The sequence below is a fragment of the Tursiops truncatus genome, chromosome 16 (assembly GCF_011762595.2).
Source record: "Tursiops truncatus isolate mTurTru1 chromosome 16, mTurTru1.mat.Y, whole genome shotgun sequence".
NCBI classification, from domain to species: Eukaryota; Metazoa; Chordata; class Mammalia; order Artiodactyla; family Delphinidae; genus Tursiops; species Tursiops truncatus.
In genome coordinates, this window is record NC_047049.1 from 23,375,668 (window position 1) to 23,400,488 (window position 24,821).

Sequence of the window (24,821 nt, forward strand, 5' to 3'; positions counted from 1 at the left end):
ACATGCTACAGATACGACCCTGTCATTTAAATTCAATTCCATTTAGCACATCCCATTTGGACGATTCTTGCTAAAGTCCAGCTTTTCAAGGCATGAGTTCAGGGATGAAGAGCAGGTAAGGGGCAGTCATGGTAAACAAGCGGGCTTGCTGTTACCAGTTACAGTCCTAGTAGGAAGTGGGAAATGGAAGATGGCTAACAGAACAAACCAAGAAACAGGCTGGATGAAATGAGGATGGAGGGGGTGAGGCTTCTGGGCAAGGCAGCTGCTCTGTACCCATTTGGACTTATTTCTGTTATTAGACACCAGATAAGCCCTAATGCAGCTCTGTCATTGTCCTGCCCCTTCCATGTCTATAGGCTGACACCTGAGCCCTTAGCTTTGTCTTTTAACCTGGAATGGGTGATGAAAATATCTCAAATGAACTTCAGTTTTTGACTGTGACACAGAGGAAGAATTCATCCAACTGGAATCAGCCTGGGATGACTCTGCGATCACTGATGGGATCACCCATTCCCAGGTTTGGGAAGGTTTTTGACTCTCCTAAAAGAAACAACATTCAGGGCTTCCCTGGTGGCGCAGTGGTTGAGAGTCTGCCTGCTGATGCAGTGGACACGGGTTTGTGCCCCGGTCCAGGAAGATCCCACATGCCACGGAGTGGCTAGGCCTGTGAGCCATGGCCACTGAGCCTGCGCATCCAGAGCCTGTGCTCCGCAACGGGAGAGACCACAGCAGTGAGAGGCCCGCGTACCGCAAAAAAAAAAAAAAAAAAAAAAAAGAAACAACATTCAGAAACATCGTATGACAGTTTAATGCTTACTTTGGGCTAGGCATGGAGGATGCAACAATAAGGAATGTCTAAAATTCCTGCACTCACACACTTCCATTCTACTGGGGAAAGATGGGCAATAATAAAGAAATCAAAAAACACAATCTCTCTATTTGTGATTAATACTAAGATGACAATTAAACAGGCTGATGTGCCAGAGAGTGCCAGGGTGTAGGTGAGATTAGATGGTCTCAGAAGGCATTTCTGAGGAGCTGCTATTTTTGCTGAGGCGTGAGTGATGCAAAGTTGCCAGCCATGCTGACATGTGGAAGAGATCCTTGCACCTGCTGTTTCCTTTGCTAGGAATGAGTCTGGGTTAATCAAAGTGTAGGAGATAGTAGTGTGGCTGCAAAATGGTGAATGAGGGGAGAACAGTAAGAAGTTAAGGAACAATGGCAATGGGTCAGTCATCTACAGTGGAGCAAAGAAAGAAGATTAGATTGTATTTTAAGGAAGAGGGGAAGCCATTGGAGTGCTTCAAGTATAGAAGTGATAAGATCTGACTTGGGTTTTTAAAATATAATTTTGGATAGATTTCAGGGTGACCAGAGTGGAAGCAGAGAGTGAGTTAGTAAACTGTTGGAGTGATCCAGATTGCAGTGGTCATGGGTAGAGGTGCTTTGAGTTAGAATGTGTTTTGGAAATAGGGACTTTCAAGGACTTGTGGATGGCCTGGACCTGAGGGTAAAGGGAAAAATCAAGCTCTCCTGGGATTTTGACTTAAGCAACTGAGTGGATATCAGTGTGTTTTATTGAATTTGGAAAAACTGGTCCGGGATGGGGGGTGGTGGTTTAAGAAAAGTTGAAAACCTGCTTCCACTAGTGGGTGTTCAGGAAGAATTCTGCTTGGCCACACCAAGTTTGAAATCCCTATTAGCAATTCAAGGGAAGATGGATGCTGAGTAAATAGATGGACACAAATGTCCCCATCCAAGAGGAGAGACAGGCCAGACATGGAGGTAAATATTTGGAAATTTGTGAGTCATTAGCTAATACGTGAGAGTCAAAGTCATTCTTTGTGGTTGTCATTAGAGGGAGAAAAAAAGAAATGATGATAAGAGAGCTCATTTGGAAGAGTACAATTCTAGCTAACGTTTCTGGAGGTAACTGCCCAAGGTGGCAGCTCTCTGAGCTCTCTGTGCCCAGCCCCACCTCTGTGGGACTTTCCAGGACAGATGCTAACTGAAGATGGGAAGAAGTCTCCTTGGACATGCTTCTCTGATAGAACAGTGATCTTCCCTGTGAAATCGCCTCCTCCTGTCCTCCTTCCAGGGATGCAGACATCCCATCTGGCCAGGAACTGGGGCAGCCAGGCCCATAGGCCAGCAGACACACCTATCTCTTAGGCATGCCTTCCTCCCCAGCTTCATCTTCACCCTCATCCCCCCAACCAGTAAATGTCTAGCTGGAATTGGCAATGAGATGCCCAGGGACTCACCATTCAAAGTCCCAGTCGGCACAGACACAGGGTTCTGAGACCACCGTCCCTGAGGAGTCTTGGCCCAGGGCACACTGAGCTCCTGGCTTGCGTTTCTTGAATATTTTCCTTTCTCCCATGATGCAAGGCTCCCCCTTAGGAAGGAAGTCCATAGTGAGAGAGGCAGAAAAACACAGAGATGGTGAAATAAACCAGCGTTAGCCTCTTCATTCTCTTTTCATCACTCTATGCAGAAACCTCCCTCCCAGGAACCATTCAGGAGTTTCCAAGATTAAAAGGCTGGTCTTTTTCTACCCCGCAAGAGGAACACTATGGGAGGCTGGCCTATCACTGCCCCTCCACCCAACCTAGCCAGTGATGGCTACTTCGTCTTGTTTCTTCTCCACCTCCACAGAGAATGCAAACACTCCAGGTCATCCTCACAGACCACCCGGCAATTGCCCGAATGGCGTCAGCAGAAATTCCAGCGGAAAAGAACCCACTTCTGGCATATTTTTCACATCATCTTCAGAGTAAAATTGAAGTGGACCCAATAAGTTCCCTCTCTATGATAAACCACTGTGACCAAGTCCTTATTCCTAGTCAAGGGCACAAAGAGGAGGATAATAATTTGTTGGTACAAATTATAAGGACCCAATAGTTGTGAAGAAAAAAGAAGTCTGCCTATGTTGCATAGCACTAAATATCTGCCTTGCTAGAGCCCCTCACCTCCACCTCTCACCCCTTCTCTGCGGTCCTGTCCACAACGCTCCTGGGTACTGACTTCAGGCTGGTCTGAGAAATGCTCTCATGCTTCCCAGTAAAAGGTGAGATGATCACATCTTTGGTGGAGTCTCCTAGTTTTCTGGGCTTATTTCCGCATGGGCAGCACTAAAATCCCAGGTTACCATTATCACCACTTCCCCAGGCTGCTCGGTGATTTCAACGAGTAGATCAGGATTCCAGGGTGCTAAAGGGTCCCAAAATATCACCTGCCCCTGCTAGACCTGGGTGTGTGGGTTCCAAACCCTCCCCCGAAACCCACCATTATCCCCAGATGGCCCACGACTTTCCTTCTGCAAACAGGAGGGTCCGATAGGACCGCACAGGGCTTGCAGTGGCCCCTCTTCCTAGAAGACAGGACCCCCGCCCGGCACTGTACCTGATTGAGCAGGCGCCAGGTCTCATAATCCTCTCTGCTGCAGCGCCGGCTGAAGATAGATCTGTAGTCCACCTTCACCAACTGCCATTCCGAGTGGAGGCTGAAGTGGCCAAAAACGCTATGTGTTCAGGGGACAAATGAGAAAGGCAAGCGGATCAAGCCCCATAGTCAGTCACAGCATCTAGTCTAGTGCAGCAAGACTGGAGGGAGAGAGGGCTGAACTGCAGCCTGGACTTGAACGATTCCTCTAAAGCCAGGTCTGTGAAGGCTATTGAGGGGAAGTCCACGGACCACACAACTACAGCCAATTGACAAGGTATTCACTGTGGGTGTAAAACCAACTTTTTTTTTTTTTTTTTTTTTTTTGCAAAAGTAATATATGTGCTTTACAGGAAGGCTTTCAAATATAGAAAGGTATGGTGAAGGAAAAATCTTCCCCAATCATCTACAATCCTCTCCACAGGTAGACCTGCTCCTTGTATTTTCACATCTAGTCTTCTTCTCAAAGTAAGCACTACTGTTATAGCTACTGAGGTCCACAGGCAGGGACTCAGTTTTCTCATCTGTAAAGTAAATTGTACATGTGTATGTTGGGAAGGGTGGGTGTGGATTAGCTAATCTAAAGTATGACCTTGCCAATTCCAATATTCTGACTGAATCTAAGTGTGTTTTAGTTGAAATTCTCATTGCTTAGTTCATGTGACTACCACCCTCTTTCCCCCTGCCCTGAAAAATCAGTCGTCTCATAAGAGGAACTCATATAGCAAAGAAGCACACTTTCGGCGCGACTTAATCAATACTGACCTTTTCAAAGTCCAGCAGTTGATAGCCCTATAAACATGAATGATCAATCATTTCTAGAAAAACAGAAAAAAAGACTGATCTTCCATACTCCACTCAGGTGGCATGTCTCGTAATTACAATGCAAGGCATCTATCAGAGTGATGTAAAGGGGAGACCCGTCATGCCGGGAACCAAAACCCACTGAAGTCTTTCAAGGAATCGGACGGCTTCCATTCCAGCAAGAATTAATCATGCTCACAGCCCTGGATTCTCCTCTTCCCAAGTTCAAATATCCTCATAGTGACACCTAAGAGACTGACTCTCCTCAAGGGACATTTCCTTCTTCTATCTGAAAGATGAGGATGCTTTGGGAGGGGTGGAGCTAATTAAAATTGTGAAATGGAGAAAGAATTGTTTTGTAGATCACACAACTTAAAATACACCTTAGGAAATGATTTTTAATGTCCTATCATTTACTCGTTAAATAAAGCTTTTTAGAGCTTTGACTGAAAAAAAAAAAGATTAAACAGACTTTGAGGGAGTGACTGTGGGTCTCTCCTTTAGTAAAATCGTATGATCTTTGCATGAATCTTACCTCAGCCCTGAGTAGTAGGAACCAAGAGGCTAGAATACCCTGGACTGTGTGGCCAGTACTGCGTGGGATACCTGCCCTGATGTTCTCTCTATTCTATTGCATTCTTGCCATATTCATTCGTCTCCAAATCCAATACATCCATGCCAGGTCTACGCTAAGGCATTTCTCCCATTTAGTTCTGATTCAGTTCACGGAAAGGTCATGAGTCAGTCAACTTTTAATCTTTAACAAAACAGTTATCTCATAAAAAGTTTCTATTTAAGAGAGGAGAATAAGGTTAAAAGCTCATCAAGAAAAAATAAACAGTGGGAGAAACCTTGATAAATGTCTTCTTCCCTCTCTATCCAGCCTATCCAAATCCTCCCACATTCGAATGCTACCTCCTCTAGAAAGTCTTCCCTGATTGGAGTACTCTGGGTAGCAGGATATGAGTGATGCTAAACAAAAAACAAAACACTCTACCTACTCCAAACAGTTTACAGTTATTCTATAGATCACAAAATACATCATGTCAGATGAATCCCATTCCTTTCTATGAAAGGATTACTAGGCATACAGAAGAAGAAAATATGAGGCACATGATTTACCCAGATATCAACAAGGCATCTGATGGTCTGCTGTAGCAGTCTTGAAGAAAAGATGGAAAAACATGAGCCAGGTGCTAGTAAAATTATGTGGCTGAACAGTACCTAATTAAGGCATTAAAATCAACCAGGAGGGAGGGGGTGAGTAGTCAGCTGCAAGGTTCTGCTGTCTGCTCTTTCTCATTCATCATTTTTATTAATGACTTGACGACATGAAAATAATGGTCATCATTGGAAATGGCATTTTCTGATGACACAAAGCTGGAAGAAACAGTCAATATGCTTGATGGCAGAATCAGGACCCAAAAAGGTCTTGACAAACTGAAGAGACAGGCTGAGTTTAATAATATATGACATAACAGGGAAAAATATCAGGTCCCTCCCTGGCAACTACATAAGTACTGGATAAAAGAAATGGGGCTTGGTGCAGCTCAGGATACATAATAATAATGATGATGATGCAGCTTAAGAATTTTTGTATACAATGTAATTAATGTAAGTAAACACTTCAGAGAGACCAGAAATACTTAAGGTAATCTTAGAATGCATTAATGAATGCAGAATTTTGTATATTCTCTAGAACAAAAGAGGAAATATCCTGGTCTGTTTTACATTAACTACATAACAAAGGAGAATTGTACTTAGTGTTGGATGTCACCATTCAAGAAGGATACACGTGAGTAGTACATGTAGGGGCTTTGGTGGTGGTAGTGGAGTTTGAATCTCCTGAAATTTGCAATAAAATATGTTTTTACTGGCCTGTGTGTATTTATCTATGGAGACATTACATCTCTTTTTATCAGATTTTCAAAAGGGTTCACAGTTCCCAAAGTTTAAGGACCACTGAAAAAGAGAGGGACTCAGACAATGTACTGGATGAAATAGTGGCTCTCCAAAGAGACATGACCATGTTCTATTCCCTGTAACCTGTGAATGTGACCTTATTTGGAAAAAGGTCTTTGCAGTTGTGAGTTAAGGATCTGAAGATAAAATCGTCCTGGCCCTAAGTCCAATGAAAAGTATCCTTATAAGAGATACAAAGAAGAGAGACATACAGAGAGGAGAAGGCTATGTGAAGACAGAGGCAAAGATGAGTTATGCAGATACAAGCCAAGGAACACCTGGGGCCATCAGAAGACGGAACAAGCATGGAACGAATTCTCCTTTAGTGCACTAGCGGGAGCGCGGTCCTGCTGCCACCTTGACCTTGGACTCTGGCCTCTAGAACTATGAGAGAATAAAGTTCTGTTTTTTCAGCCACCCAGTTTGTGGTAATTTGTTACAGGAGGCACAAGAAATAATACAAATGGCGATATGATTTGAGACCACTTTTCATCTACCAATCCAAGCAAGGAGTGGTATAAAACTATGGCTGGTTAACCTGGGGATGACTTAGGAAGGGGCAGTGGAGGGAAGATCAATAAATGGGCACTCTAGGGAGATCTCATGAGTATTAAAAAATAACAAAAAATAAAAGTGTAAAAGTTTACAAAATGTGAGAGATCTTTCTAATAGAAAAGTTGCCCACACAGGAAAGGAACGGCTCAGGAGTTAGTAAGCAGAGAACGTCAAGCTCAGGCTTAACCGTTTCCCAGGGCTGATGTTAAACAGGATGCTGGCATCACCCAAGTATGTGTGGCCTAACTGACCCCGAGCCTCTAAGGATGTCCATGTCATTGGCCTTCCCGGCTTTTAGGGATATCTGCTTCTGATCTAAGGGCTCATTTCAGAACTGAACATAAAATAGAGGCTCATTCAGAACTTGTGGACTAACTTAGATTCTTCTCTTCTACAGTTTCTGCAGGTGCATTCCTTTCACCAGTATTTCTTTAGCTTCTAACCCAAATTTCCTTACACCATGTTTTCCAGGTCCTTCCCCAAACTGTAAATTGATACACTGATATTTCCACTCAGGGGTTGGCTAGTATGCTCTCCCACGGGGTCATTTTCCTGGGCCAGATGAAATTTTTAAACATTTAATGTTAGGATTATGAGCTCTGTTCATTTTCTCACTGGATCCCAACTAAAATTAGTAGGGTAAAACCCCTTAGTAACTTTCAGACATTGATGTACTCCCGTCTCTCCATCCACTCTCAGTTCGTGGTGGCCCCCCTCCTATAGGGCATAAGTGACTCTGATGCAGGGTCTCTCTTTTGCAAAGATCTGGCTTCCCTAATTCTGTTCAGTACTGGATTCATTCACTGCTCTTCTGATTGGAGCTCATGGAAGAAGAAGAAATGACAGAAACACAGCAAACTAAGTCGGAGATACAATAAGGACTAACTTAATTTCAAGCATTTCTCATCCCTTTTCATAACTACCCTTAGAACAGATGTTAAAATTCACAACAGGATCTGTAGAAGTGAGAACCCTGCAGAGGAAGTCAGAGGGATTAGAAACCACATCCGTCACTTTGAGGTGATAAACACTGACTAGATCCACCTGGTCCCGGATTGGAGCAAGAGAAAACCTAGACTGTTTCTAAATAATAATACAAGAAATCAACTTCCCAGATACAAGCCTCTCATCTCCTGGAAATGTTCCTCTAAGCTTATCACCAGTAAAGCAGGGGCAGCATATTCGTCCCACTTGTGGTAACTTTTTGGGAAACAAAGTGATTCATAAACGAATTGAATACAAAAACTCAAGAGATGGCTAGGGTGGAGGAACCAAAGATGTGGAACATCTCCAAAAGGATAATGTAATTCCCCAAACAGGTACTACTTCTTTTAGAAAGTCTTCTGTGACTGTTCCAATAATACTGAGCTCTCGTTCCTCAGAAACTCAAATGGTCCCGTTATCTCTAGACTAGAGGATCTCCACTGTCTGCATCAGAATCAACTAGAGAGCTTGTTAAATATAGATTGTCCCACACCCAGGCCTTCTAATTAGTAGTGTTGGGTGCCTGATCATTGCATATCTAATAACTCCCCAGGTGATGTTGATGTTGTTGGCTCCAGGACCACCTGTTAAGAAACACTGCTCTAGACCACTTATCCAGAATTTAATTTTCTTATATTTTTGGTCAAATTTGTAGCAACCAATTAGAAAGCTTTGTAAGGCTGGGAATGTTCTTATCCTTCTTTGGACCACATAAAGCTTTTCAACTATAGTTGCTTGACAAAGAATGGCTGATTATTGGGTACCAATGGAACAAGGCAATTTGAGAGGGTGGCTTCATTTTCAAGTCTTTGGCAAAAAAGCTAATTTCTAGCATGTTCAAATTCACTGTCATCCACAGTCCCACTTCCTTGCAATTACCAAGATAAACTATTTTGACCTCCTTCTTCAGAAATGTATTCCCAGTCCCCCTTCTTAACTCAAAGCATATTTTCATCAACATAATCAAAACCCCAAGATAATGTATGTGAAAATCTTGAAAACTCCCAATTGACAATAAATATTCATTACCATCGCCATCATTCTCATTGCTGGGACCCCCACAGACTCATACCCAAGGCCCTGCTCATCAAGAGGTTTCGATGGGGTTGGCTCAAAATTCCTTTTGCAAGGTAAATACTAACCTAGAATGCACGGGCTTTGTCGTGTGTGTGTGTGTGTGTGTGTGTGTGTGTGTGTGTGTGTGTGTGTGTGTGTGTGTGTGTGTGTGTGTGTGTGTGTGTGTGTGTGTGTGTGTGTGTGTGTCATCTCCTATAGAGCCTTGCAGAAAGGCTTATACATAAATACACATGACTGTCTGGAAACAGGTAGCCTACCCTTTAGTTCCCCTGAAAAAGTTATTCCCCACCACAGAACAAAATTAATGAATTCTCAGAGCCATTTTTCACAATATGGATTTTCAGGAAAAATCTATTAAAATTTATTACTTCTGTTTTTCTTTTTCTTTTTCCCTTGTCACCTGGATTTTTTTTTTCATGAGAGTTTTTGGCTCCACACCAGATTCACCTTCTTATTGGGCTTTACAAACCTGAGACCATCTCTCTCTTTCTATTAAACTCCTCTGTTGCTATCTGTCTGCACTGCTAATGTGACTCTGGTCACAAAGTGTCCTCTTGTGTGACTGTTTAACTTTGAACATACAGGTGGTCTGGGCACGGTGGCAAAAGTAGTAGGCAAGGAACTAGAAGACCTGTCTTTTCCTAATCCTTGTCTGCCACTAAATTAGCTAGGTGACCTTGAGCAAATCACTTCATCTCTCAAGCTTTCAGCTTCCTCACAGAAGATAATTTTTTTTTTTTTTTTTTTTGTGGTACGTGGGCCTCTCACTGTTGTGGGCTCTCCCATTGTGGAGCACAGGTTCCGGACGCGCAGGCTCAGCGGCCACGGCTCACGGGCCCAGCCGCTCCGCGGCATGTGGGATCCTCCCGGACCGGGGCACAAACCCGTGTCCCCTGCATCGGCAGGCGGGCTCTCAACCACTGCGCCACCAGGGAAGCCCACAGAAGATAATTTTTAAGCAGTGACACGCATACTGAAAGGATGGGATGCAAAAATAGTCTAGGTGGAACATGGCTCCTTAAAGACGATTTCCAAGAGTTTATGTTCTTTCAATCCCTATGTCTACCTCCAGGTAGACAAGCTATCTGTCTCCTGGTGACCCCATACACAAAGGATTTATCAATTAGAGTCATTCATCTTTGTCTCCACTGGCACTTCTTTCATATAACAGATGCTCAATAAATAGTTCTGGGTTGATTAATGGGTAGAATTAATCTATCAAAACCATCCACTTCTTCCAAAATTGGGGTAATAGCTCTATCTACCCTTATCTCTGGGCCAAAGAACATGGCTGAGTTGTGTGTCCTTTGAGGTTTAGGAGGACTAAAACAATCCAGGAGAAAGAGCAGCAGTGTCTCTACCCCTTGTCATCACGGTCTGTGCTGGGATTCCCACAAACAACTGTGATTCGCTGGGACCCTAAATAACACACCTTCTCTAATCCACCATCCAGACCTGAGTAAACCTTGTGGGTAGGGAAGTGATTAATTTGAGGGAGGGAGGTGGTTTACAAAAATAAAAGACTTCCTTAGAATTCCATCCACACAGAGGGATAGCTACTCATTAATTAAATGATTTCAAAGGGGATCTTCATATATAATTGCTATAATTTAGGTGGAAACAATGCCACACTAAATGTAATTAGAGGAGCAGGCTACGTACAGATGTTTTCGTCTTTACAGGAGAGCAACTCTGGGTTACCTGATTCTCCCCTGCATAGTAACCTGGTTCTTTTTTCGACCTCCAAATACACCAACTTTTATATACAGTTATAAAAGCTGAAAGAAGTTTCAAGGAGACAGTGGTTGACCACAATCTTTCCGCGAGGAAAAGAATAAGAATTCATCACTAGGAAACCACTGGAAATATGCAAAAGATATAACCAATAGTGCGTGGGGAGTTAGATTAGCAGGATGTCACTGCAGACTGACCTTTGAGGGAACATCTGGTGGAACTTCACTAGGATAATACTGTGTTGTCCTCAAGCTGCCCCAGGCCCTCCCCCTTCCCTTATCCTCCTCAGTCACTCCAGCACCAGCACCTTGAGCTCCTGTAACCCCCACCTCTCCCATCTCTGCCTGCCTGAAGAAAACCTTAAGAAAGAGAACAAGGCCAAAGCTGACTCTGCCAGTTTCTTCCTGACTTTCCTCTTTCTGTTACTGCCTCAACTGAATTCTCAGACATCAGACTAGAAACCTCTGCATTAGCAGAGACTCAGCCCTCAGTATGTCTTCTCTCTTAACCTCTAGGCTGACACTCAATCCTTTTCTTACACTTCTACAAAATCTCTCACCTTCACCAACTCCACTTTTATGCCACTCCTATGCCCTGATACTAATAATGGCCACCACTGATGGCCACCATTGATAGCATGCTTATCAGGTACCAGAGACTCTGCTGAATGTTCCCCGGCTGTTATTATCCCGAATCTTCCACACAAGGCCTGAGAATCTTAGGTGTAGCCTTTTCAGATGAGGAAACCGAGGCCCTAGCGCCGTGTTCAAAGTCAAGATTGAGCTAGGCTTCAAATGGACATTCATGGGAGGCCTCCTCTGCCGGGGCTGCCTTTCCCAACATCTGATCTTGTCCAACTCCTACCCATTCTGCAAGTCTGAAGTCAAATACTATGCAGTAATTCTTGGAAAGGGGGAAAGGAGAAGGAAATCGTTTCAAATCTAAGTATTTTGTAGTGACCATTTTGATTTCTCTTTTAAAAACCAAAACTAAGCAGATGAGGTGGGGTTTTTTAAATTTATTTTTCTTATCATTTTAAAATTTTGATTGAACAGAGAGAATATCATCTCAATGGTATCAGCTCTTTGGAATTAGTCCAGCCTTTGTATGGGACCCAGTATGTAGTCAATTTAAAAAATGTATTAAATGTTTTTTCAGAAAACATATTCTCTATTTGTTGTGTGGAGGGTTGCATATATATTCTCTTAAATCAAGCTTGCAATAGTGTCATTCATATCCAAAACCACACTAACTTTTGGACTGCCTGGTCTGTTGGTTTCTATGTGAAGTTTATTAAACTATTCCCTTATAACGTTTCAAATCTTCCATTTCTCCTTGAGTTTTCGTAGGTTTTTGTATTATGCAATCATGGCACTCTGCAGGTTTTGAGATTTTTCTATCTTCTTGATGGATAATTCTTTTGGGTTTTAATTTAAATGCTAACGTTTCTACTACATGCTCTGTGATCTTTCTTCCTTCTCCACTCCTTTCCTTCTTTGGAAGAAAAAATGATCTCTTTCCTCTGAATTTTCGTAGCATTTTTTCCCTATGTTTTGAGTGTCACCCTTAGCGCAGTGAAAGGTTACGCAGTGAACAGTTCTTGGAGCCAGGAGTCCAATTCAGGCGGCTGCTGCTAATGTTCTAACACAGTTCTCAGCACCGCTTTCAACAAGGCTCTCATATCCCCACTTGAGCATTTTGTGACTCATTAGCCATCATTTGACTGCACAGTGTGGCACAGAGGTATGGGCACAGGGCGGGGGGGGGGGGGGCCCTTAGGCTGCTTGCATAGAAGGCAGAAAACACGATGAAATATATAAAACTGAAAGCACAGCTGGAGGAAGTAAGAAAAGAGGAATAGGCAGAGAAGATGTTACCTAGAGAGCTCCAATTATGGCCCAATTTGTCTCAAGGTCTAAAGCACTTACTATGTGGAGAATGAGGTACCTGAACCTGAACTACGACAATCTTCATTGGCTTGGCCTCTAGTTGGGAGTTCCTGGGCCGTGGAAAAGAGCAAACAGAACTATTAAGTCTTAGTACTCAAGACTAAGGGTCCTTAGGGCTAAACCTTTGGCCCAACCCCTTCACCTGCTAGCTGGGGAAATCAAGCCCCAGGCAAAGTAGTGGTCTGCTCAAGAACACAAAGGACTAGAACCCAAGTCACCTGAACCCCAATTTTTTCACCAACACTGACTGCTTTTCATGGGGATACCTTTGCAGCTTGCAGGTTGAGCCATGGTGCGCCACATGTGACAATAGTACCACGAGCAATTGCTGGAAGAACGTGATCACATCCAGGGCTATGGTTAACCAGGGGAGGCTTCAGACAAGACCCACTTTCACATTTTGCTGGCTTTTCCTTAAGGCTCCTGTGTCTAAAGAGAGCTCTGGGTTTTCCAAGCTCTAGCCTGCAACTCTAGAACTATAAATGTGTGCTACTAGGTTCTTCTAAGAGAGGATTTTCTTTGATGTGCTGAGATCTGTCATTCCTCTGCACAGTCTAATGGGCAGAATAAGTCATCAGAATGACACAGACAATGATGTATTCTGGGTTCTAGGGAAATGAGCTCCCCTCCAGAGACAGCTTAGCTGCTCTCATCAAGGCCCTAAGGTGGGTGAAGGTCAGAGATACTAGGGTGACGGAATCGAAATTGGACTTCATGGATGGCCAGCAGGCTGGAGGGCAGGCACAGACCTTCAGTTCACAAATGAGGGGGACATCCCTCTGGGTACCAGGGAAGAGGGAGTCTCCCATTGGTCCAGGTGTTGCCTCCACATTGACATGTAGATAAACGTGCCCCAAATCAAAGGCTCTGCAATGACCCAGACTGGCTACTTGCAATTTCCCCTATCAACACATTGGATTTATTTCTCATTCTTCTAAGTAAACAATTAAACCAGCTGTGGGTTCTGGTGAGTCACACACCATCTTCTCTGCCACCTCCGTCCAGGACTCAGAATTAGCCATTGCTAGGAAACCGCAAATCCCAACTCAATCCTTTTACTCCGCCTCAACTCCTTTCACTGGCTGGATGTCATTAATTTAAGAACAAATTATTAGAAACCTGAAAAACAGTTCTGAAATACCTGCAGATTTATGATAAAGTCATTTCACAAAAGGTCACAGGCAACCCTGCTATAATTAAATCTTTCATTAATTTTAAAAATACGCAATAACTTACAAACGCAGCATAAATTAACCAGATGACCTTGAAAAGATTATTTAGAGCACTGCTTCATCAGAAGCCACTATCTAGCAATTTCCTGAATTTTTATTTTATGAGTGGGATTTGTCTTTTTCCATTCTTGTCTTTGATTGGGTTCTAGTAGCCTGCTTATTTGAAATGATTTAGTATTAATTTACTCAGAGCATTAGTCAGCACTGGGGAGTGATGGTGGGTAGTTATGACTCTCCCTTCCTCTAGGTCATGACCTCAAAGGTAGAGCAAGTATGACCCACACAATCATCTACACATACCTAAACGCAGCCTCTACTCTTTTGTTATCTGGAAGCTGCTTTTTATTTCATGAGTAAATTTTTATAAATGATATAAAAAGAATGCATTCTCATAAAAAACTGAAAACTAGGGCTTCCCTGGTGGCGCAGCGGTTGAGAGTCCGCCTGCCGATGCAGGGGACACGGGTTCGTGCCCCGGTCCGGGAAGATCCCACATGCCGCGGAGCGGCTGGGCCCGTGAGCCATGGCCGCTGAGCCTGCGCGTCCGGAGCCTGTGCTCCGCAACGGGAGAGGCCACAACAGTGAGAGGCCCGCGTACCGCAAAACAAAATTAAATAAATAAAAACTGAAAACTATAAATATTTATAGTTGAGAAAATAAAAACCCCACTGGAGGTAAACACTTTTAATATTTTGTGATATTCCCTTCCACTCACTGACGGTGTTCTTCTTTCTCAGACTAAGAGATAAGCAGTAATCAGAATCCACAGCCAGAGGTTAAGTTTTTGGAAGTTACAGGTAACCCTGAAATCTTTCTCGCCCTGTCTGTCTGTCTGTCTGTCTCTTTCTCTCTCTCTCTCTCTCTCTCACACACACACACACACACACACACACACACACTACCACCACCACCACCACCATTAAAACTCAATTGGATTATGGAAAAATATTCCATAAATATTAGAGCTGAAATAAACCTCATACAGAACTGACCTTTCTTCTGTAGGGAACAGAAGAGGCTGCAGAACACAGCAACTTCCCATCAGCAGAGACCTCGGCTATCCTGTTTATGTCTCAGCCCAGCTCCCGGAGCTCTCAGAACAATGCCTAACTTGTAGGGGGCACTCCATACATATTGTTGAATAAACAAATGATCAATGTTCTTGTAACAGCAACTTGACACATGTGGATTCCTGAGTCCTCCTGCAAGTGCTCCAACAGAGTTCAGCTCTCTCTGAAAGGCCTAGGCTCCCTTACGCCTCCTTTGCCTCCATAGGCCCTTCCTCTCCGCATCCAAGGAGGAAGCTGCTGAGGAGCGATTTCATATCAAAGCAGAAAGAGCGGTGTCCTGGAAAGGCCAGGCTTCGAGGCCAGCAGTAGCTGGTCTCCAGAAATTCAGGCCACGTCCTTGGCTTTCGGTGTGCATCCACGCCACCTGACCGTTTTCCCATTAGGGTATAGAAGGGATTAGTAGTAAAGGAGGTCAGCGGCTGCAGGGGAATTGCACTGAGTGAAAGTGAGACATGAACTAGACCTTAATAGAAATAGGCAGGGAATCAACAGCCAGGAGTCCTGCACGCAGAGCCTGTGTTAGTTACACGATATGATGTTGGGTGAGATGGTGAAAAGAGGCAGGGATTAAAAGGTTTGAAAATAAGTACCAGGAGAGAAGAAGGCAAGACTGAAAAAGAGACTAAAAGGCATTGGACCTGAAGAGGCAAAAGAAAGAAAGCTGATTTTTAAATGCACTGAAAGAAATCATTCAGTGTCCAAACAACTTTGACTCTTTTCTCAAAACTTAATAAGCTCCTTCAACGGGTTTGAAAGTTTAAAGTACACAACAATGGGAGTGTGGTCTGTGAACCTGTGAAAGATGAGGCAGGAGTTGGGTGATGAAGGAGAACCTAAGAGATGGAAACAAGAGGGAGAAGATGGATGTTCAAGATGGGATCTGAGCAAGGAGGAAATATCTGGGAGTCAAAAGAACTGTAAAAGAGCAGGGGAAGGAGAGGCGCCTAGTTTTCCTCTGTCGTTATATTTCTCAGTCTCCTACTTTGTGTCAAATCCTGAACCAAGAGATAAAAAGAATCAGGAAAAAGATAAAATTCAGCCCCTTCTTTTAAATAGTTTTCAGTTCAGGCCAATAGTATTATTCACTCTCGATGTATCTGCTGAGCCCCAATTATGCACAGGCCTCCATGTTCAGGGCTGCGGAGGATGACAAATAAGACAGTTGCCAACCTCATGAATCTTTCAGACTAAAAAACCCCTCAACTGCAGAAATGACCAATATGTAAAACAGTTAGAACACAGTGCAAAAATAAAGGTGACAATGCCACTTCACCATGATCCAGCAATTCCATTCTTAGGTATGTAGCTCTGAGAACTTCTGTGTATGCATTTGGAGGCATATACAAAGACTGGACAATACTGTTTGTAATAGTGCAAAACTGGAAACAGGCTAGATGTCCATTGACAGGAAAATGGAGAAATAAATTGTGCATATTCATGTCATGACATAACGCCACAGCATTATGTGTCTGGATCAGATGGATTTGTCCCAAGACAGATAATACTGAGTGACAGAAGCATGTAGAGGAATGACGGCATTCAGATAATTACACATTTAAAAATACACGAAGCGATACCACATATATTTCTATGGATAATTAAACATGTATTAAAAGTATCGACAGACATACTAGAAGGATATACATCAAAGTCACATCAGTGGTTGATCTGTGTAGGGAGTGAGGGGAAAGGTTCTGAAAATGGGCAATACCAAGAAAGCCAACTCTACCTGGGATGCCCTGCTATTTATTTTAAAAATCTGAAACCCAAACGATGACGTGTTAATGTTTATTAACTCCAGTTTGCTGGCACGCGGGTGCTCATAATACGATTTCTGTACTTGACTGTATTTTTAAAACTTTCAAAAAGAATTGTAAGAAAACAATATAGGTATGAAATTATGGATGTAGAATCTACACTGTGAATCACAAATTCAGAATCTTACAGGAGCCAGGAGTGCAACTTAAATGAACAATGAGTAAGCTGACGCAGCTGGAGAAGTCATGCACATCAGATGAGAGGTGGGGGAAGAAATAGCACACGCGATGGAAACTGGGCAGCTGCCATGCAGCTCCAGCGCCCTGTAGGACTATGGGCGTTTGGGCTCAGTGCTGCAAGATGTTTCTGCCTGCAAATTTTAGCTCCATTAAGAAAAGTGAAGGCCAAACTAAATATATCTGTGATCCAAACACTGAAGCTTAAGATAGGAATTTAATGAAAGAAAATAAGTAAGAGCTGGAGGAATTGTGGAGGGCTTCCTGAAAAGGTGTGACTTGTCTGTATGGTTAAAATAAGAAATGAAGAAACTTCCTAACTATTTCACATGATTTGTCTATTCAACATAGTCAGCACTCCATATCTGCCAGTTCCACATCCACAAATTCAATCAACCATGGAACAAAAACATTAAAAAAAAAATCCAGGAAGTTCCAAAAAGCAAAATTGAATTTGGCACACACTGGCCACTATTTCCATAGCCTTTACACTGTTAAGTATTATAAGTAATCTAGAGATGATTTAAAGTATGGGGAAGGATGTTCAAAGTTTATATACAAATACTATGCAATTTTATATAAATGACTTGAGCATCCGTGAATTTTGGTACCCACAGGGGAGCAGGGCGTTTCCTGGAACCAATCCGCAGCGGATACCAAGGACATCCATAAGACAGTACAACTGAAGTAGTTTATGGATATGGGTAAGTAGTATGGATAGTAGTTTGTGGAGAGTTTCTAAGTTTGTAGAAATTGTGTCAACAATTCAAATGGTATTTATAACACAGCCACAAAAGATTAAACTCCATGTACCCTCTTGTTCAGAGTCAACAAACTATAGCCAGTGGGACAAACCTGGCCCAAGGCCTGTTTTGGATGGCCTACAAGCTAACGATGGTTTTTACATTTTAAATGGTTGGGGGGAAGTGAATGAAGGAACATATTTTATACCATGTGAAAATTCACATTTCAGTGTCCATAAGTGAAGTTTTATTGGAACGCACTGATGTCCACTCATTACATGCTGTCTATGGCTGCTTTCACACTAGATCAGGAGGGACACGTCGCTGCAGCAAAGACCCTGCAGCCAGCAAAGTCTAAAACTCTTTACAGAGACAGTCTGCTGACCCCTGCTCTAGTTGGCCAAAATGCTTCCCTGAAGGTGGCCCGTTTCTTGATCATTAGACTCTGGAGGCTGCAAACATCTCCAATGTCACTCAGTGGAGGTTATTTCACTTAATTCTCACAGTCACACGAGGAACCCCAAGCTCAGAGGGAAGGTAAGACCTCTAAGGTCACAGGGATACTAAGTGGCAGTCTGAGCACTGTCCCTGGAGTGTGGACCTCCAAGACCTATGTTCTCAGCCATCACCCCATCCCACACAGCAATCCATGGGTCAAAATAAGCCTTTTCTTCCCAGCCTACTGCCAGCTGCCAGTACCTCCCAATATCACCCAAGCCCCCTATGTAGGCATGCATTCTGCTTTTGTGTTCCTTGGCCCCAACTCAGTGGGCCTCTGAATGGATGGCAAGTCTGGTGACAACCTGAAGGACGTGAATCCAGCAGTCAGCCTGAGAGGCGATGATTGGGGAGTTTCACTGGATTTGCTGATTACTTACTTTGGGCAAAGTAAAATCAGACTCTTCTGGCAAACAACAGAGAATTGAAAAACAGGTCCATGGAAGCAGCACTGCTTCATTTCCAATGACTTTATCGGATGTAGTTACTAGGGGCTAAACAATGTATTTAAGCTCAGGGCTAGGTCTCCGTGTTGCTCCAGGGTTATATTTGAGAGCATGTCCACTGCTAAGCATGAGGTGACGGTCTCTGAAGTAGAAAGAAGGTCTTCACTTTTTTCAAACCTCCGCAGCTTTGGGGTTTGTATCATTTTCTAGGCAAAATGTGATCTCTCCCCCTTCCCTTTGGCTATTAGCTCTGCTGGCGGAACAATGGATCAGAGATTTATGCCAATTAGAATCGGATTTATACAGGGACTCAGCGAGGCAATTGGCCCTAGACAATTTGCTGAGAGCATCTCTGGCCCTTCTCATCTCTCACTCTCCCCTGTACAGGCCAGGCAAGTTCATATTCCTACCGTTCCATGTTTGCTCACACTGTTCCCCCACCTAGAATACCTTTGCTCTTCCCTCTCTGCACAGACACAAAGCCCTACCTAGCTACTCTATTTTTAATCTCTTCTTTGATATCCACTGGCAACTACAATTTGTCCTACCCCCTTACCATTTACTTGTTTTGTAGTTCTTTCATGTGTTGGTCATATTTTTTCAGATGGATTGTGTTTGAATGGGTCTGCTGTGACTTCGTGTCTGGTAGCACAGCAGGTACCCATCAATACTTAGTGAATAACATCCCCGCCTCTCTTGCCCCAAACGCCACAGTCCTTTATTGAACAAACCTTGGAGAATTCTAGTATCTTTCTTCAAATTTCAGCTCTGAGCCTAAGGTTTGCAACTCACATTCCTTGCTCTCCGTTTTCCTCTTACTGAGTGTGTGAGCTGAGCACTTAATTTCTCTGAGCCTCAGTGTTCTCCTCTGCCCAAGGACAATAATCTGATCTACCTGATGGGGTTATTGCAAAATGTCAGTGAAATCAAGTTTGAGAGACAGCTCAGCAAGATACCTGACACAAAGGAAGGTATGGGACAGACACAGGTTGGCTGCTGCCCACTCCTGGTAAGAATTTATCTATTCTCTTCCAGGGAAGCTGCACCCCTCCCTTTGGGGATTTGTTTCCCCCCTGGGAGGCTGCCAGGTTCTCCCTGGCCCCCCGTGAAAGATCAGCTAAATCACAACCAATTGGTTAAAACACTTCATATCAAGAAAGAATTTCAAATGTGGCTTTGAAGCTGTAGGAAAGCAGTGTTTTTCCATCTGATGCCACATCTGAGCCAAGCAAAAAAGAGCTCTCCTTGAAGTTCTAATTTGGGGGCCAATAGTGGACCAAAGAGTCCCAAGGGCTCTAACAGCCACAGGCACCTCGTCAGCTGGAGAGCCACTGCCTGAGACAGCAATAGGCCCTCCGGCTTGTCAATCATCCAGCCCTGTTCTCAGCCTTAAGTAATAAGAACGGTCACATTTCACTGTGAATTAGACTAGACTAGATGGTTCCTGTCAAGGTTACCAGGGAGATGCTGAAATAATAACATTTGAAAAGACAGTGGAAAACAGAGGAATAAAAGCAAGCAAATCCCATGCCTGCAAGCTGGGAACTGTCCCTCCCACACAGATTCCCCTACAAAGCCACGGCGTTAGAAGTTTCCATGCTCCTGAGCTTTGGCCTCCAGGGGAACTGCACACTGGAGAGATTCTGCAGAAGGCGGAAGAAATAAGAAATCATTCCCAGGACGGTCCTCATTCTCTAGCTGCCCTTCTGCACCCACTGCCATTCCACCCCTGCTTCATCATCCCCTATACACACGTCTGCACACAGACACAGGCTGCTCTGATTCCTACCCAACTCCAGGCTCCCGTAACTTGCAACGATTGGATCCTGATCAGAGCACTTCAGCATCCCTGGGGATCTATAAGCAACTCCCTAAAATGCTAGAGCCATGGGCCAGAGAAGTCACTATACTCACAATGGCGGTAAGATTATTGGGGACCGTAAGAGTCATGTGTTCATGCATTCATTTCTTCATTCAATCACTGAATACATATATATGGTTAAATCCTCAGTGCTAGCACAAAACTGATGCACATGGCAGTCAAAAAACAAAATACACAAAGATCCTCCCTCATGGGAACTTAAAGTCAGTGTGTGTGTGTGTGTTCATGTGTGTGTTGTTTATATGCAAACACGTGTGTCTGCGTCTTAAGGTTAGATGAAGGGGGAGGGGAACCTACTGAACCAACGGCCATTTTCATTAATATTTATTGCCTAAAGTGTTGTGAAGGAAAAAATACATAGGGCTAAGGCTATATAGAGAGTGGGGCCCCAACCTGGTCTGGTGGGCTAAAGGAGGGTGTGCCAGAAAACTGATACTTAGGCTGACACTTGAAAGATACTTAATTAGAAGCTTGGTTGTTCAAGTGGGGAGGGCAAGCACATTCCAGATGGATACACAAACAAAGACCCTGGGGCAGAAAGGCACCAGTAGATCAGAGAAGGGTGGTCAGAGCATGGGGGCCAGAACTGAGGTCCCAGACATGGACCCAGTGTAGATATTTATAGACCATTCGATGAGTTTGGACTTCATCCTAAAGTCAGTGGAAAGCCCTCCATGCATTTTGAGAAGAGGAGTGGTGTTTCCATATTTCCAATTTCAAGAACCTCACTGTGGATGTAAGTCAAATTCCTAAACATAACCTAAGACCCTTCATAGGCTCAACCCCTTAACCCCAGTCATGCTCTCTCATGGTTCTTTCCTTTGCTTTGAAGTCATTCATTCTTTCAACCAATGAGAAGTGATTTCCGACTACATGCCAACCCTCTTTTAGGCCCTGAGGTTATAGTGTTCAACAAAACTGTTTAAAATGTGTGCTTTCTTTGAGCTTACATTCTATTACCTATTAATTGGTTGTCCATTGGTGAACTGCTATTGAAACTTCCAGACTGACTCAGTTGTCACATTTCATACATGTGAAGTTTTCACTTCCCTCTACTTGTATCCTGGTTATATAACTAGGGATTCTTGATGATTGTGTATCTCGTTCCATGCACCCCCCAACACACCAGACTGAGAGCTCCTTAAAGATAGATGTAATTGTATTTACCTCTTTGATATTCCTGAAGAGGGTCTAAAACATATCAGAAGCTCATGAAATGTTTCTGAATGAATGTGTAGTAGTCAGGGCTCTCTAGAGAAACAGAATGAATAGGAGATAGAGACAAAGAGAGAGAGAGACTGACTATATGGAATTGGCTCACAAAATTATGGGGGCTGACATGTCCCAAGACCTGCAGGGTGAGTCAGCAAGCTGGTGATGCAGGACGGCCAATGGTATAGTTCCAAGCTTGAGACCCAGGAAAAGTGGAAGTTTCAGTTGGAGTCAAAGGCAAGAAAAATCCATGTCCCAGTTCAAATGCAGCCAGGCAAGAAGCATTCTCTCTTGCTCAGGGAAGAGTTAGCCTTTTAGTTCTAACCAGGCCTTCAACTGATTGGATGAGTTCCACCCACATTAGGGAGAACAATCTGCTATATTGGGTCTACTGATTTAAATGCTAATCTTGTCCAAAAACACCTTCACAGAAGCATCCAGAATAACGTTTGACCCAGTATCTAGGCACGCCATGACCCAGTCAAGTTGACCCATAATGTTAACCATCACAAACTTATACATATTATATCCTCCAAATGAAGGTAACGAGGCAATAAAACCTTAATGTGAATGAGCTATAGCCCTTCTTTCTCTCTGACTTCAGTTGAACTACAGAGTCAGGGTTAACAGAAAGAGGCAGGATACAGAAATCAAATAGCCTGCATCATAAATAAGTTTCTGGCTAAATGGCAAGGTTAAGCAATCTTGTCCCCAAATGGACCTCCTGTCCTCGAAGTTCCTAAAGCGTATATAAAATTATTTGAACTCCTGCTTTAGTCTTTGTCATTGCTATTCCATGCGAGAAAAGCAGTGGTCATCCTTAGTGGGCCACTTGGTTTTAACGTCCTTTTTAAACCTAAGACAGAGCCAGAAATTGCCTCTCGGCAGTCATTCCAGGGCCTACACTTCTGGCTGTCTAAGGAGCCCTGGACAATTTTCATCCTAGAGAAACTCTGAATTAATAAAAAGTTAAAAATAGGGAGCTTGAATTGTTTATACTTGGTTGGATGATTGCTTCCAAACTCATCTTAATTCCATGAAGGACAAATACCTGTCTCCCTCAAATCCCATATAAGAAAATTATGCACTATTCTAGTTCCTGTTCTACTTACTCGCATTTAAAGAATCTTGATAAGCAAGGGAGAAGGGAGACAAAAACTCTGCCACACTCCTTGGAGTCTTATTGGGGAGGAAAAAAAAACAGAAGCAGTAGCTCATCTTTTCAGTAAATGGTTTAGCCCTGAGGTCAATCTCCCTCATACCCATGTGACCAGCTAAACCCCATCCAAAGCTGAGAAAAAATATATATATATTACCACTTACGATTAGATGAATACAGAATCTAAACTGTTGCTTTAAATTTGCTGGGGAACGCCAGGTCATGCAGAGATTGGTGTACATGCACTATCGTTCAAAGTAATGCCCAAGAGAAGCATGCAATGAGTTCAGAGAGGCCTCGTACAAGAGAACGCGGGATAAATCACAGTATGAGGTAAGGAGAACACAGAATAAAAGGAGGACCAGTACGTCTCTTTGCTAAAACAACAGGGAAGACCTGACTTTAGGACCATAGGTATCTTCGCTGCCCAACCTCCTAGGGCCATGTCAGATTTGATTGTGACGAGCGGCCACATTTGGCTTGATCCATTCAGGTAGACTGCACAACCTTCTTGAACGTGTGAACCTTCACCTTCCAGAGCTTAGAACTCAATACCTGAAACTTCCTAGTGGCCGTATTGGAGGAAGTCCCAGAATGGAGGAAGGTTTTCTTTTCATATCTAGTGATTAAGCGAAGGATGGGAAATCATTTGGAAAAGTCAGCTCGTGGTCAGAGATCCTTATGAAAAACGATGGCAGTATTCCTAGTATTCTGGGGTACGCTTCCTGGAATTCCTAAGAAAATATTTGAATCCCTGGGCAGAGTATTCTGGGTAACATGACAGAGTCATTTGTATGTCACATTTATTTAATGTATGCAGTCCACGAGGACAGGGGTTTCTTCTTGATTTGCTCATCTAGAATAGTAACTGGCACATGGGTACCACTAGTTTGTTTAATAATATAAGGTCTTATAATAATATAAGGTTTTATAATATAAGGTTTCGAAGGTCTTGCTGGGACCCTAGGTCCTTGGGATTTCTCTCTCATTGTACCTCTGTTGTCTAAATCTCTCCATGTATACATGTATATCTATGTGTACATATATACCTGGACATATGTCTATACACACAAATACTTGCATATATATTCACTATGAATATATCTACATATTTATCAAATCATTTGTATTTTAGAAATAAAGTTTATGTTGTGATACTGCTTTTGAACATCCAGAATTTGTATTTATACAACATACTGTTGCTGTGTCTCTACCAAACGATGAGGCTTTAGACTCTAAGCATTACTAACATACTATATCTTAAATACCGTCCATGGCTCAAACAGCTAAACTTGCATACAATAGTGTTAAGTCTTAATTAATAAAGTGACTTGACAGCAACAACAGAGTCCATTTAACTAGAAATTTAGATGGTGAAACAATTCTGTTTTGGAGGATATTTTAGGAGAACAAAAAGAAATTGCTGAAAAAACTCAAATTAAAGCTGTACTTCCTGAGGAACAAATTCTACCAGAAACCCTTGTTTACACTGTACAACAGAACTGCCCAGAGAAGTTCCGAATACAATATCCCCCTTGGGAAGACTGTAGCAGCGCCTCATAGGGTTTGACATCATGTCTTTACATTTCCAACGATAGAGCCTACGTGCCTAACACATGGATCATGCTCAAAAATGAGCGTTAAGTCTTTAAAAGACACAGTTCACACCCTTGAAGTTAGAGAGAAGGTTGTACAGGCAATTTGGAAAATTCAGAAAGAACTGAAGATAATTTAAAAATCACTCTTCGTTGCACTTGTTCCAACTAATTTTAAAGACATTTTGTGAAGCCACCCAAATTTTCTGTTATGAACATTCTTTAAATAATGAGGACACTGGGAATCCGATAGACTCTTTTTACAGACATATCCTATAGACATGGGACCCCTGTGTAGAGCTTCGGCTGAATTTCCTAGGACTGGACTTTTGTCCATTTGTTCTGTTTGTTTTCTCCAATTTGTGCACCATTTTCCATCATGGCTGGGTTCTTTCTGTCATTCTGAAAGCTCAGAGGAGTGGCTGGTCAGCCCTCTGGTTATGAGGATGGAAGTGGAGGGAAGGAGCATGGCAAAAGT

At 43.1% G+C, this 24,821-nt stretch overlaps 1 protein-coding gene across 1 annotated transcript in view; it reads right to left on the reverse strand.

Moving 5' to 3' along the window:
• The window catches only part of SORCS3 (sortilin related VPS10 domain containing receptor 3), a 580,427-nt gene that overhangs the window by 44,822 nt on the left and 510,784 nt on the right, over window positions 1-24,821 (reverse strand). The window contains exons 15-16 of the mRNA XM_033842145.2: window positions 3,409-3,526; window positions 2,268-2,401 (exon numbers count right to left, since the gene is read on the reverse strand). Of these exons, the coding sequence (XP_033698036.1) occupies window positions 2,268-2,401; window positions 3,409-3,526 (252 nt within the window). The remainder of the gene's footprint in view (window positions 1-2,267; window positions 2,402-3,408; window positions 3,527-24,821) is intronic.